The 14,730-nt window shown below is 31.9% G+C and overlaps 2 protein-coding genes across 3 annotated transcripts; one reads left to right on the top strand and one right to left on the bottom strand.

Annotated features, from left to right (window-relative positions):
• Positions 1–1,041: 1,041 nt before the first annotated feature.
• Positions 1,042–3,750, top strand: PRXR1 (Peroxidase superfamily protein). The gene is made up of 4 exons (XM_078962688.1): positions 1,042–1,308; positions 1,447–1,635; positions 2,763–2,928; positions 3,064–3,750. The coding sequence occupies exons 1-4, from the start codon at positions 1,078–1,080 to the stop codon at positions 3,471–3,473; spliced, it is 996 nt and encodes a 331-aa protein (XP_078818814.1). The 5' UTR covers positions 1,042–1,077; the 3' UTR covers positions 3,474–3,750.
• Positions 3,751–8,817: 5,067 nt separating this feature from the next.
• On the bottom strand, positions 8,818–12,734 carry LOC145004437 (calcium-dependent protein kinase-like). Of its 2 annotated transcripts, XM_078963355.1 has the most exons (8): positions 11,622–12,731; positions 11,112–11,255; positions 10,866–11,018; positions 10,050–10,165; positions 9,675–9,842; positions 9,467–9,594; positions 9,259–9,358; positions 8,818–9,100 (listed from the first exon to the last, which is right to left on the bottom strand). In XM_078963355.1, exons 1-8 carry the CDS (start codon positions 12,391–12,393, stop codon positions 9,026–9,028), a joined length of 1,656 nt encoding a protein of 551 aa, XP_078819481.1. In that variant the 5' UTR covers positions 12,394–12,731; the 3' UTR covers positions 8,818–9,025. The 2 variants fall into 2 exon arrangements, with proteins under 2 accessions (XP_078819481.1, XP_078819480.1); XM_078963354.1 differs by having other exon boundaries at positions 10,866–11,255; positions 11,622–12,734.
• Positions 12,735–14,730: the final 1,996 nt, after the last annotated feature.

Here is a 14,730-nt window from a genome sequence, read left to right as displayed (position 1 = left end):
ACCAAAACTTCGTCAACATATGAATATTTCAAAACTGATTTCATCAATGACAAATGGAATAAACCCATAAAAGAACAATGTGAAACAGAACATTTCCGTAGACCGTAGTGAGAAAATACCCTTGAAATTGTCCGATCTATTGAAAAAATCTATTTCATCAACTTTAGTATACTAGAAACACTAAAACATTGGGAAAGTGTTATAAGATCCATATTTCTTCGTTATAAAACTTGAAGCCACTATGTAATTAAGAGGTGTTTTTGGAATTTCAGAAATTTTGAAGTGGACCCTAGTGACCAATTAATTTTGTAAAAAACAAAAAATGTGATCATTTTCATACGTCTATACCCTATTTTTGGCCATTATTTTCGTGATTTTTTTTCTTTTATAAAACGCATTAATTTAAATTAGATTATTCATCTAAATGCAATCATTCTTAATAGATAAATAAAAAATTATCACATGTTCTCTTCTCTTTCATTTAGATACATAGTATTTTCTAAAAATTTTGAATTTTCAATTTTCCACTTATCATTTTATTGTATTTTTTATTTTATTAACTTAAAATTTCATATTTAATATGTAAGGTATTTAGTACTTATTAGAAAGACTTTAGGTTTATATATATGTAATGTATTCAATACATTAAAGTCTCGTTAATTTTAATAATTCAAAATTTTTCTCATTTTTCTTATAAATTCAAACTTTTCAAATTGTTAAAATTTCATATTTAATTTTTTTTAAATAAACTCATATAATATATGGATCTTATACTGATCGATATAATAAATACATAAACAACTTTCAATAAACGAAATTTAAAACACAACTATTTTGTTTAATATAAACGGGATACGCGTTTAATTTATAAAACTAAAATCTACGTAAAATATTTACAAAATACAAAAAAAATTATAAAAAAAAAAAAAAAAAAACGTATTAATTAGTTTGCATAGGTGTAGAGTAAATTGGTTTAATAAAATTATTTGTGGGGTTATTTTGAGCAAATACATGGCCATTGCCATTATAAAAGACACTGAAAACCAGTGAGTTTCAATTACTAGACAGAGAGCAAAAATGGGTACCAAAGCTCTCCTTTTCTTTGCTCTCTTCTCCCTATTAGCCATCGCTTCAGTTGCAGACACTGAGTCAACCGAGTCAGACTCAGGCCTTGTTTTAAACTTCTACAGAGATTCATGCCCACAAGCTGAAGATATCATCAAAGAACAAGTCATGCTTCTTTACAAACGCCACAAGAACACTGCTTTCTCCTGGCTCAGAAACATCTTCCATGACTGTGGTGTTGAGGTACAACTCTTAATGCACATAGTTCACAACACTCATGATCTATCTATATATATGGATGGTATACATATATATAGAGAGAGAGAGTACAAGTTTTGATGCAGATTTTACAACTATTGTTTTGCTATATATATGTTACAGTCATGTGATGCTTCATTGCTTTTGGACTCAACAAGGAGAACACTGTCTGAGAAAGAGACAGACAGGAGCTTCGGACTTAGAAATTTCAGGTATCTTGAAACCATCAAGGAAGCTTTGGAGAGGGAGTGTCCTGGAGTTGTATCTTGTGCAGATATACTTGTACTTTCTGGAAGGGATGGAATTGTTGCGGTAAATTCAGATTCTTCTATTCTTCTTCTTAAACATGTTTCCATTCTTTTTAAAGATACAAGCTTTATCTATCTCCACTGGGTTCTTTTCTGCATGCATAAGTTGCTTGTACTTTTTCACTTCTTACTCTTTCAAGATCCAAGCTTTATTTCTTTCTTGATGAGGATTCTTTAATTACTACATGCATTACTTTGTTGTACTCTAAGTCATCCCTGCAACAAATATATCTTGATGTGGAGAGGTGATTTGATCAACTTGCATTAGTTAGTTGTACTTTGCTGCTTATCTTTTCAAATAGAGGTGATAAGAGAGATGGTCGTTTACTTCACTTCAATCTCTGTAGTCGATGACTATTAAAAATAAAAAATTGTATAAATTTATAAATAGAAAACTTTCAAAAATACATTTAAATCGTTGTTTAAATTTCACGTTTTATTTCTTTTATTTATGAATTTTCTGGTTTTTAGCTTGTTTTTTGTTGAACATCACATGTTTGCACTTCTTAGAATTTTTTTTTTTACTTAAACATATATTGAGTTAATTTAGGCAGCCATATGTAAACGGTTTCTTTTTACTTTAATCCGTATCTTTTTATAAATTTGTTATATATTCTATATTTAAGCATTTATGTCACGTATTTTTTTATCTAATTAAAAAAAAATCTTATTCAAAACAGATAAGAAAAGGCAGTTGGACATTTTTCATTCAATCCATATAATTATCATTTATTGTTACTTCAATTGTTTATATATTCAGCAGAAAGATATGAATAAAAAACAAGACTTTGCTTGTAGCCTTGTCCTTGGTGTTGCAAAAGCCAAAAGGTCCACTTTTTCGTAGAGTTTTAATCACAAATATTAGATCAATACTTGTCGGTTGTGATGAATTATAGTCTCTTCCCATTTTTATATTTAATAAAGATCTATCACATATCCTCCGAAAAGAAGATAACCTTTTATAAAGTCATCTTCCTCGGACTACTAACTAAAACCCACGTAATCTTTGTGTTTTTAGTCTCTGATTACATAACCAATATTATTTTCATCATCATATAATTATCCGAATCAATTTACTAAAAAAAATATCATTTTTCTGTCTATTTTGTTTTCTTTTTTTAATAATGGCAGCTTGGAGGGCCATACATACCACTAAAAACAGGAAGAAGAGATGGCAGGAAGAGCAGAGCTGATATATTGGAGCAATACCTCCCAGATCATAATGAATCCATGACTGTTGTTCTCGAAAGGTTCAAGAACATCGGCATCGACACCCCTGGCGTTGTTGCTTTACTAGGTATATATGTCTATCATCATCATCATCATCATCATCATCACCATCATCATCATCGTCCATCGTCCATCATGCATCATGATACTGTAAATGAAATGTTAGTGCATACACTAATTAATGGTGGTTTTCTTGAAACAGGTTCTCATAGCGTGGGTAGGACACACTGTGTGAAGTTGGTGCACCGTTTGTATCCAGAGGTTGACCCGGTTCTTGACCCGGGTCATGTTGAGCACATGCTCCATAAGTGTCCGGATGCAATCCCCGACCCGAAGGCAGTTCAGTATGTGAGAAATGACCGTGGTACCCCTATGAAACTCGACAACAACTACTACAGAAACATATTGGACAACAAGGGATTGTTGATTGTGGATCATCAGTTAGCTACAGACAAGAGAACTAAACCATATGTGAAGAAAATGGCAAAGAATCAAGATTATTTCTTTAAGCATTTTGGAAGAGCCATTACTGTTCTTACTGAGAACAATCCACTCACGGGTAATGAAGGTGAGATCAGAAAGCAATGCAATGTTGCCAACAAACGCCATTGAAGAATGCTTTCATGATGATAGATGATCATGTTATGTGGGGAATAATTAAGAAGATGATGATGATGGTGTGAGCATCATGCTGGCTTCCAATATGTGTTTAATGTAGGACATGTTTATGTTTTTTAGGAAAGTGAATGTTGTTGTTGAATGGATATTGTAGATATGGGTGGATGGATGGATGGATGTTGGTGGAGTATGAATATGCATGATGCATGATGCATGAGATGGTTGTTGAATTAAAAGCTCTACAATTAATCTAATGCTGTCTTTGTTTTTATGTGCATGATATTATATATAAGGGGCCTATAAATAATTGATGTTTTGGAGAAAGACAGATTCATTAAAGTAATCTGTCAAGGCCATAATGGATGCGTAATAACATAACAAAAAACAATTACATGCTAATGTCAAAGATAAGATTCTCTTGCAAAGAGACAATTATGTCATTAATTTTCTTGATCCTGCTCAAATTAGCTCAAGATTACCAAGTAATCATTATAAAATCTTGATCTTTAATTTTTACAAGCTTTTTCACAGATAGCACGAGTAAGGTATTGTTTTTTAATTTAACTTAATGAACTTTGGGAAACATATTATAGATAGTATATGATCAAGTACCAGTAACACTTTGGATGTTTCTTTTGGACTTGATATAGTATGATAGTATCTTCTTACATATTTTTCTTCATTTATTTTTTCTTTTGTTTCTCTAATATGCAAGTCGTTATTAACACCCGTGAGTGCTTCTGGACCATTATGAGAAATGTAATGCACGATATAATAATGCATTTCAAAAGTTGAGGCCCCCTATAATACAACACACAGATTGTTAGTGGGTTAATTGATGTTAAAAAGACTAGGCATCTTAATTACAACGGTCACATAGTGGGGTTCAAACAAAAGTTCCATTGTTTTCCTTACATGTGTAGCAGTGTAGGGTGGTTAAATTGGTATCAAAGAGGAGACAATAGTCGATATATGAAAGGAACAATCTAGCCTATCCCATCATGAAAAGGAACGTACCAACAAATGCTTAAATAATAGACAATAATAGATGGGTCCGGCGGCGACCCCAAGGTTTGTAACCTTGATAGTATTATAGATGGTAATTAACTAGTAAAAATAAGGGGGTTTATTAATTGACCAACAACTTTCTATACCAACAAATAATTATTACTATGATAACCACTATCTATCACACTTTTTTACAGTGGTATTTCATTGAAAAAAAAAAAAAAAAGGAGATAGAGAGAGGGAGGAAGAGTTTGAGAGAAATGAACACTCCTATTTTTGGCCGCACACCCAAACCGCGTAGGCTGAAATCGCACTCCACTCCCTTTGGTCTAATAGCTTATGGCTTGGCAATGAAATATGAGCCTTTCTCTTATTACTCCGCTTTTTGAATGATTTAGAAATAGATTTTTGACTTAAATGACCATCAAGTCTCAACTTTTACTTGATTTAACCATTAAAAGTTAAAATGATCGAACAAAAACGAGAGTTCGCTGTCTGATTTAGAATGATCAAAATTGCATGGCTAAATTAAGTCAAAATTTTTGATGGCCAATTAAGTAAAAAATCCTTTGGAAATCTAGATATATTTTGGTTTTCATAAACAAAAAGCAAGAAATTTTATCGTGGATGTTATTATTTTTAGCACTTTCAGTTGGATAACAAATACATCCAAATTTAAAAATTGTGATCTATTTTATATGTTGTATGTTGTATGTATCCTGTTATGAACTTCTTTTTACTTTGACTTGAGCTCGTTCTTAAGTCCCTTTTGTTCTAATATATTGCTTGATGTTCAATAAAAATATTAACCATTTTTATACTATTTACCAATAAACTCACTTGAGTTGTTTACAACATATCATTTTAACCGACAATAATCAATTTATCCGGTTTTCGACGAACTAGACATTTCCAACAACTCTTTGTTCTTCTTTTCTGGCCAACATCAATTTTCTAGCGTAACATATAATAAAACTGATTCCAAATAACAAAATCAAAAAACAAGTTCTTCATCTCATCGTTTCCAAATTTGAAAATCGATTCTAAAATCCAAAATTAGAAAATTTGTAGTAAGATCTAATCAACTCAAAGCATCAAAAACATCAAAATAGCTTGCATCTAGGTTTGAAAAGTCAATAGTTAGAGGATCACCACTATTTCTAGAATATTTGATGCAATCATTCATATTCGTATGGAATTTAATAGGATGTCATCCAATACATTCTTGGATTGATTTTTGAAGTTATAAGTTATGGACTTATGATTAGAGCTTGGAATATGTTAAGTTACAAGTGTTGGTGTTGGTGGGGTTCTTAACCGAGATCTTGAGCACAAACCCACCAAAGTTATGTAATTGATGAAGGTTTTAAGTACGCCAAAAATCTAGGTTTCAAATTGATGAAGCCAACCGGAGATGAAAAGTTTTAAGAGGGACGCCGAAAATTGGGTTTATTCACCGAAGAAGACGGTCGAAGTTGAAAAGTCGTATGGTCACCAGAACAGACTAGATTGGTTGTTGTCGGTCAAAATGATATTTATTAAACAATAAAATATATTTTAATTGTAAATCATGTATAAAAATGATTAATTTTTTTAGAACGATTTAAATTTTATTAAGAGAAAATTAGCAAGATGTTAGAATCAGAACAAAAACACATAATTTAATGACAACGAGAGATATTTTGCAACCAACCTATTGAACTAAAGTAATCTTTACACCTACTATAATACCAAAATTAAGTCTATTACAAAATCATTATTACTTTATTAGATTTTGACAAAATTGCAAAAATGATCTTTATGGTTGTCAAAAATATATGGTTTTGGTCCAAAAATATTTGGTGGTGTATGAATAGTTGAATTTTGGATCTTTTTAATGATTTTGGTCCCTCTAAACTTAAAAAGACAAATATACCCTTATAATTTATATTTTCCATTTTATTTAATTGCTAAAATACATAATTTAATTTAATTTATTTTTATTAACTTAAAACAAAAAAATAACGCAACCACCCTCTTAGCTTTATAAAGGAGAGAAGCCCTTTTATCACTACTTCAACCCTCCATCGTCGGTGACGGGAACCACCACTGACGGCTACAATTCTCATCGGAAAACATAAACCCTTCATTTCCCTCACATGGATGCTCTGATAAACTCTACCACATTACGAATCCACCACTACAAAACCAGTTTCATCGGAAATTAGATCTATTAAAAGCGACTTCCACCTACCTCATCTCTCTCTTTCTTTGATGAATTGTCTCGTCGATCTGGAACGGAGGGGTGGCAGATGCATGTGGCAACGAAGAAAGCAAACTGATGTGGCACTGGAGAACGTAGACAGAGGCAATCGATGCAAGTGGAAATGAAAAGGAAGGCAGCAACGATGTTGGATCGTCAATCTAGGAACTAAACAAGCGAAGGTTCGTCCGACGGTGGCAGGAGACGCGAGTGGCGACGAAGGGGGGAAGGTTCCGACGCCGTTTCTACCTCCACATGAACCACCAGATTTGCATTTTGCCACCGGATATCCACAATCAACGACCTCCTTATGCCACGATCTGAAACCATTGGGCCTCTTCTCGCCGTTGGATCTAAGGTAGCGGGGTCTTCATACATGTATCTTGTTGTGGATCTCGCAATGGAAGCCGCCACCAGAGCTAGGGTAACAGGGTCGTCGTCGGAATGGTGGTGATGGTGGTCTTATTTTAGGGTGTGGTGGGGTGTGACTTAATTGGAATGGGTGGTTCGGTGATGGTGTTGAGAGAGAGAGAGAGAGAGAGAGAGAGAGTGTGTGTGTGTGTGTGTGTGTGCGTGTGTGTATGTGTATGTGTGTGTGTTTGTGGTGGGTTTATTTTGTTTTTGTTTTTCATTTTATTATTAGAATAAGAAAATAAATAAAAGAAATTAAAATATAATTTTATATGGGCATATTAGACATTTTAGGTGGGATGTGGACCAAAAACGCAAGAAAATACAATCATAGGGACCAAAACCACACAAGGTATCTAAAATTGGACTAGTGGTGCACGAACATTTCGTTTTGGATCAAAACTACAGAATTTTATCAACCACAATGACCATTTTTACAATTTTGTTCATATTTTTCTAACTTTTGTGCTACCAAATAATGCAGATTTCCTCAAATGAGAAATTTTCAGTTACACCCCTTAGACTTGTATTTAAGTACATTATCACATTTTACTTATTAAACTTTTGTTTAATTATAATCATTTTAATTTGTTAATTTAACTAAATCTGTTCAAATATACTATTGCAATCATTTAATTTTTTCTTTATATTTTCATAAAAGCTGTATGCAATGTAACATCAAATTCAACTCAATCTATTTGTTGATCTTCAAAATCACTGAATAATATATTAATAAAAAATAATGATGATATGATTATTATGTATATACATTTAGTGTAATTGCTCCAATATTAAAATAAAAAGTATTTTTTAATGATAACTGAAAACTAGAGGTTACAAAATTTTAAAATAACCCATTTATCGAAAACTAGTTTTCATTTACTCATTTACAATATACATTATATTTTGTTAATATCAAATAATACAAATACAATCGATGAAATGGACTTCATAAACATGCTCTAAACCAATTGGGCCATATGAGTTATATATGTTAAAATGATGGGCTCCCAAACCTAGGGCCTATAGCAATTGTCCAGCTTGCCCTACTTGTGTCTAGTTCGGACCTGAGTCGAACGAGTCAAACAAATAAGTCAAGACGATGATTAAAAAAAATGTACTTTTATCTATATTTCAATCATTTTAATCTGAAATGATAAAAATATGATATAAAAACTAAAATCTTAAATTATTATGTTACTTGTAATAAATATAAATGTTGAGTGTATTCTTGTCGATGATTCTTATAGATTTTAGCATCAACCAAAGATTGCAATGTTCCATATACCGATAAGTTACATCTTGCACTATATATGTTATTTTGTTTCCGCCGTTAACCAAACAACAATTTACAAAAACATCAACAAAAAACTTACTTTACATTTCAATTTTTTTGACAGTTTTAAATCAAACAAAGATATACAAAATACGGAAACTGAATTCTACAAATTTTAATTCTTTAGAATTCCGATTTCTTGGATGTGATTACGTGCTATAATTACGTAATTATCTCAAAAAAAAATCAGCATTTTCACAACTTTTTAAATCTAATTATTTGGTTATTAAACTAATATAGAAACTAAAAACGATAGAAATTTTAAAAAGTTTCACCTATAGAAATCACATTTCTTCACACATATTACAAGGTTCAAACTTCAAACGATAACAAGTTACAAATGCTATAAAGTGTCAAATCATACTAAACCAACATTTATTGTCATGAAAAGAGCAAAATTCATTAATCCAAAAAAATACACAAAACAAGCCTCATCTTATCATCTACATAATAATAATAATAATAATAATAATAATAATAATAATAATAATATGATATGATTTTTCATGAACAAACGCTACTATTATATTTCATTCTAATAAAAGAGCATTAAAAGAGCTTGGTTTGATGAGTAGTTCCACTTCTCATCATTGCGCAGAACTCCTCATAGTTGATTCTTCCATCCTGTTTTTTTTTATACAACACAACAAATCTTTACTTTAGTCACACAACATACTTTACTTTTTTTTTTTTTAACATTTCTTTTTTCCTAATACCAATATATAATAATTTTAGCCCTTTAATGTTCAAACAATATATAATATAAATAAATAAAGGCTTACATTATCGGTATCCACTTCAGAAATGATATCCTTGATGGTAGCTTCATCTCCCATGCCATATTCCTTCATGGCTTTCTCTAGTTCATCCATGGTGATATACCTGATAACATACATCACCATATCATGTATAATGTTACCTACCTTATAAAAAGTCACATTTAAATAACTATTTATAATATTATCCTTAAAATAAATAAATAAAACTAACCCGCTATTATCGGTGTCAAAATGGCAGAAGGCTTTGTATAAATGCTCATCCCTTTCAAGTCTATGCCTGTGCATGGTAGCAGTTATGAACTCAATGTAGTCGATTGTTCCATTTCCATCCACATCAGCCTGAATTTTAAAATTTTAAATTAAAATAAAACTAACTTTTTTTTTTTTTTTTTTTTTATAAATAGTACTAAATAACTTACAGCTTCCATGAGTTGCTTAACTTCAGCTTCTGAAAGCTTGGAGCCAAGCCTAGCAAGTCCTGACTTTAGTTCCTCATAAGTGATTGAGCCACTGTTATCTGTGTCCATGTTCACAAACATTGCTTTCAGACCTTTTATTTCTTCTTCAGACATACTTTCTGCAATCACCTGGAGTGGAAAGGGGTAGTTTTGGAATTAACACACAACTATCAACTCATGTTTCTTTTTTTTACTTGATATAAACAAGGCTTAAGGAGTTAAGGGGTGTTTCTTTTCGACTAGAACACATTATGTTATACCTAAAAGATATTGTACATGTTACTCTTACAAAAGGGCAAAACTGTCATTTCAAGAAAATCAATGTTTAAAGCTTACCTTCAAAGCAAGCTTCTTGAGCTTATTCATTGCTCTAAATTGCTTCATTCTTGAAAGTACAGCACTATCGATTGGCTTGTCTAATGCCTCTCCACCTTCTCTGAGCCATGGATGCTCTAAATAAACAAAACAAGTGAAATTACTTCTTTGCCACTAAATAATCATCACAAAATACTCAGAGCAAATGATGTCATTTTAGATGTAGCGTTTACTACAGACGTTACATATAACTATATAAGGATTAAACATTTAATGAGCAATGCGATTTAATCAATCATATAACATGATTCTTCATTTCTCTTTTTTCGAATTTGTTATCGTAAATTTAGTAAGAAATAAGTTTAAAACAAATCAATGTTGTTAACCATATACTCCAATAAATAAAAGAGAGATATATACATTATATAGATCCACTGCAAAAAACAATTACTTTAAAAGAGAATTGTAAGTTGTCAATTAGGATATCTTGCGAAATTTACAACGTTTCCTTTTTTGGCAAGTTTCATGGTTGAATTGCCTATTTGTCCCTCGGCATTAGTGATTATGGTATTTTGACCAGTCAAATGAAGTTATTTGACTTAATGAAATCAAACAACAGGACTTAATGCGGTATATATGAGTATTTCCTTTTCACATAATACAAAAAGAATGACTTAATCAAAAAGTAAGTGAAAGGAGGTTTTCCCACATTAAGTCCTTTTTTTTTTTTTACAAATTTTCCCTTGCTTACTTTTTCTCTAATCTTTTTCAAACATTATCCATTGATACATCACTTAATGGGAAAAGAAAAAGAAAAAGGTAGTGAATAATTAATACCAAGAACTTGAGCTGAAGTGATTCTCTTTCTTGGATCTTGTGTCAACATTTTACGAACAAGATCTTTTGCACTCCTTGAAATCGAGGGCCATGGTTGACTTTCAAAGTCAATAACCCCTTCTAATATCGCGTCAAATATACCCTTTTCAGTCTCTATATACACACAAAAAAGAAAAAGAAAAAGATTGTTATTACCCATTGAATACAAACTTAGATACATTAAAGACAATATTTTTTTTATCATACCTGCCCAAAATGGAGGAACACCACTTAGTAAAATGTACAACATTACCCCTGCACTCCAAATATCTATTTCTTTCCCATAACTACGCCTCAATACTTCAGGGGCAACATAATATGCACTACCAACTATGTCTCGATGCACCTTCCCTGAAATATTTTCATTAAGAAACAGCATGAAAATTTACACCCCATAACAAAATGACTTAATGGGTTAACCCAAAAAACCTGGCTTAATGTATTAAGACACTAATTCTTTACCTATTTGCCCATCTTTTTTCCTACCAAATCCTCTCACATTAAAAATTGATGAATATAGTTATAAGTGATAAATATTGTGAAGTTTGTTTTTCAGAATGTAAGGGCAAAATGGTCATTTACTCCATAATTACTCATTCAGTCACTTTAGGGCATCACACTGTTGCATTAGGCATATATAATCTACCTAAAAGGAAATTACTTCTATGAGATAAATTTCGGCATACAAGGGCATAAAAGGAACTTATAAGATTATACCTTCTTCGATGAATACGGACAACCCGAAATCTGTTGCTTTCAACATTGAATTTTCATCCTTACTAGAAAGCAAGAAATTTTCAGGCTTGAGATCCCTATGCATCACACCCATAAAATGACACACATGAACAACATTCACAATCTGCCTACAAATTGTAGCTGCAGCTTTCTCAGTGTAATGTCCCTGAGCTATAATCCGATCAAAAAGCTCACCACCTGCACAAAGCTCCATAACAAGATGAACAGATTGTCTATCTTCATAAGTTCCTTTAAACTCAACGATATTTGGTTGACCACTCAAATGTTGCATGATCTGAATCTCTCTCTTGATATCCTCTTTATCGTTCTTGCTTGCAAGCTTCCTTTTCAGGATTGATTTACAAGCGTAGGTATGACCAGATGAATTCTCAGTACAAAGATAAGTTACACCAAATTGACCTCTACCCAATTCTTTTCCGAGTGTGTAGTGTCTTCTTATGTCTTCAAATGGCTTCCCCAAAATGGTATTAGGATCGGAACCCTGAGAGGGTCTAGGGTTTGGAGGTGGCGGTGCTGGATTTGGTGGTGGTGGTGCTTGTTGTGGCTGTGGCGGCGGAGGTTGTTGCTGGTGGTGATGGTGGTGATGTTGATGGGTTTCGTGTTGAGGTTGAGTGTAGTTTGATGTGGGTTTTTCGTAACTTTCAGAAACCGGGTGGTAATTTTGTTGTTTGGAAGATCTATAGCCATTGGAATTTGAGGGATGACGATTTTTCTTGCTAAAACAGGCGCCCATTATTGCAGATCAAGAATAAGATTCAAAAATCTGACAGCTTTTGTAGGGTTTGTGAAAACCCAGAAGGGATTTGAGAGAGATTCTGGATGGATTTGTGAGAAAGAAGAAAAGATGAAATTTGAAAAGTAAAGTAATGGCTGTTGATGTTGGATCAAAGATTGGAAATCAACATGTGTCTTATTGACCAGCGTGTTTAAAGGGCCTCAAAAAGTCTCGATCATGAGCATATTTTGTGCAAGATTTTGTAGAAGGGGTCTGATATTTAATGCTTGGTTCACCTTGAACACATATAGAGTCATAGACTGTGGAACACACCTTGTGCATCCGTGATTCACGCGATTTGATCCAAAAGAATTACGGGGTGTTTCGCTTATTTTGTAAGGGATCAAGAGATATGTTTGGATAACTCATTAGTGGATGTATTTTTATATTTTGGACAATGTTTTAAAAACCGGTTTGAACAAGCCGGTTGAACCGGTTGGATCGGAAATCGGAAAGGAAACGGTTCAATTATCACCGGTTTTATATTGATTTCTGAATCAGATTGAACCGATCAGTTTTTAGAAAAAAAACTGATTGAACCAGTTAAACTGAATAAAACCACATAAAAAAAACAATTTACATAATAAACTTTGGTAATTATTTTTTCATATCTATTTAGTTTTCTCTAAATAAAAACATATGATAAATGTTATAAAGTTTTTTAATGTATTTTTATTCATTTAAAACTATATCTCGTTACAGTATTATACTTTATTTTCTTTTTGATGTATATGGATTAATGTAAAACATTAAAACTTATGATTATGTGTTATTTTAATATATTTGGATTCGTCTACAACTTATTTTTATGTGTATTTTTAATGTTTGAATTTGTAAACATCAAATTCATGGTTTATATATGTATGTATGTGTAAGAAAATAGGATAAAACATTAAAACTATAGAAACCGTTGACCCGGTGGTTGAACCGGGAACTCATCATCATACCGGTTCAACTAAAAAAAACGGTTTTTAAAACATTGATTTTGGATGGGTTTATAGAAGAACGGGCAACATAGCTATATTTAGAAACATGAAATCTATAATTTTATCTGTTATATGAGTGTGTTGGTAAAAATATTATATTAATAGGGTAGAAAGAGAATTAGATAATCATTGGATTCTTTAAGGATCGTGTCGGTTCACTTTCCAAATCGATATATATATATATATATATATATATATATATATATATATATATATATATATATATCCCTGATGTTTGAGTTACAAGAAATCCAGTCTTAGATAATCATCAAATGAACAATCAAGATTCTAGACACAAAAATTAATCAAGAACGAAAGAGAATGTGGTGTGTGTAAATTTCATATGTTTGAAAAACGAGAGAGAGTCTCTGATTTCTCTCATAATTCGAACTGCTTTTGGATAAGACAATTAAGAGTTGATAACAACACAAAATTACATTTGAACCCACGAAAACTCAATAATTTCTATTATGGTATCTCTAATAATATTGTACTTTTTTAAAGTTGTTAAAAAACGTTCGACGTTAACTAATCAATAGACTGGGTTAATGGATTAATCGATTAAACGGAGATTAATTGAGAACCCTAATTGCTAATTAGTTGAACTAAAAAAAGCACACTAAGTACGACTTTTTTTTTTGAACGACAAATCTACTCTATTCTACTCCTACAATTATCCTAAATCTCTACATATGTCCCTTACAGGACTTGAACCCTTAACCTCAAAGAGGAAAGACAACACCGGATCATTTGGTAAGTACGACTAATATCATAACAAAGTTCCTAAATACCAATTTTTGTTCCTAAATACCAATTAATATCATAAAAACATATGCTAATATGATTAATAGAACATTAATCATTCCTCAAATAGTATTTATTGAGATAAAATTTCTATAAAGCGTTAAAATTTCATCGTTTTTTACTGTTTCGCTCATTGTATATGCAAGGAATAACTGTTAGGCCATTCCTATTTAGTCAAATAGTGCCTAAGAACTAATTGGAGATTAACCGGGACATAATCGAGATTTTTACAACACTAATTTTCTCTGAGCGCTGCCCCTTGGAACCCGACAACGCAAGTTGGCGCGACCCCCTTGACCCCGTGTTTTGGTTCATACCGAGATCAATTTAGATAAATAGAAGTGTGTACTACGCACCTCCAACCTTATATTAAAACTAAGATATAATCTCCTAAACATATATAAATTTCGTTACGCAAAATGAATCGGTGACACTAAAATCACCGATTGAAAATTTTTAAAATATATAAAATTATACTAACCCATGGTTTGTCTAAAACAAAGAT

Source organism: Lactuca saligna, chromosome 7, assembly GCF_052625555.1.
Source record: "Lactuca saligna cultivar CGN05327 chromosome 7, ASM5262555v1, whole genome shotgun sequence".
Lineage (NCBI taxonomy): Eukaryota > Viridiplantae > Streptophyta > Magnoliopsida > Asterales > Asteraceae > Lactuca > Lactuca saligna.
The sequence above is the reverse complement of the archived record's forward strand: the minus strand, read 5'-3'. Positions and strand labels throughout refer to the sequence as shown.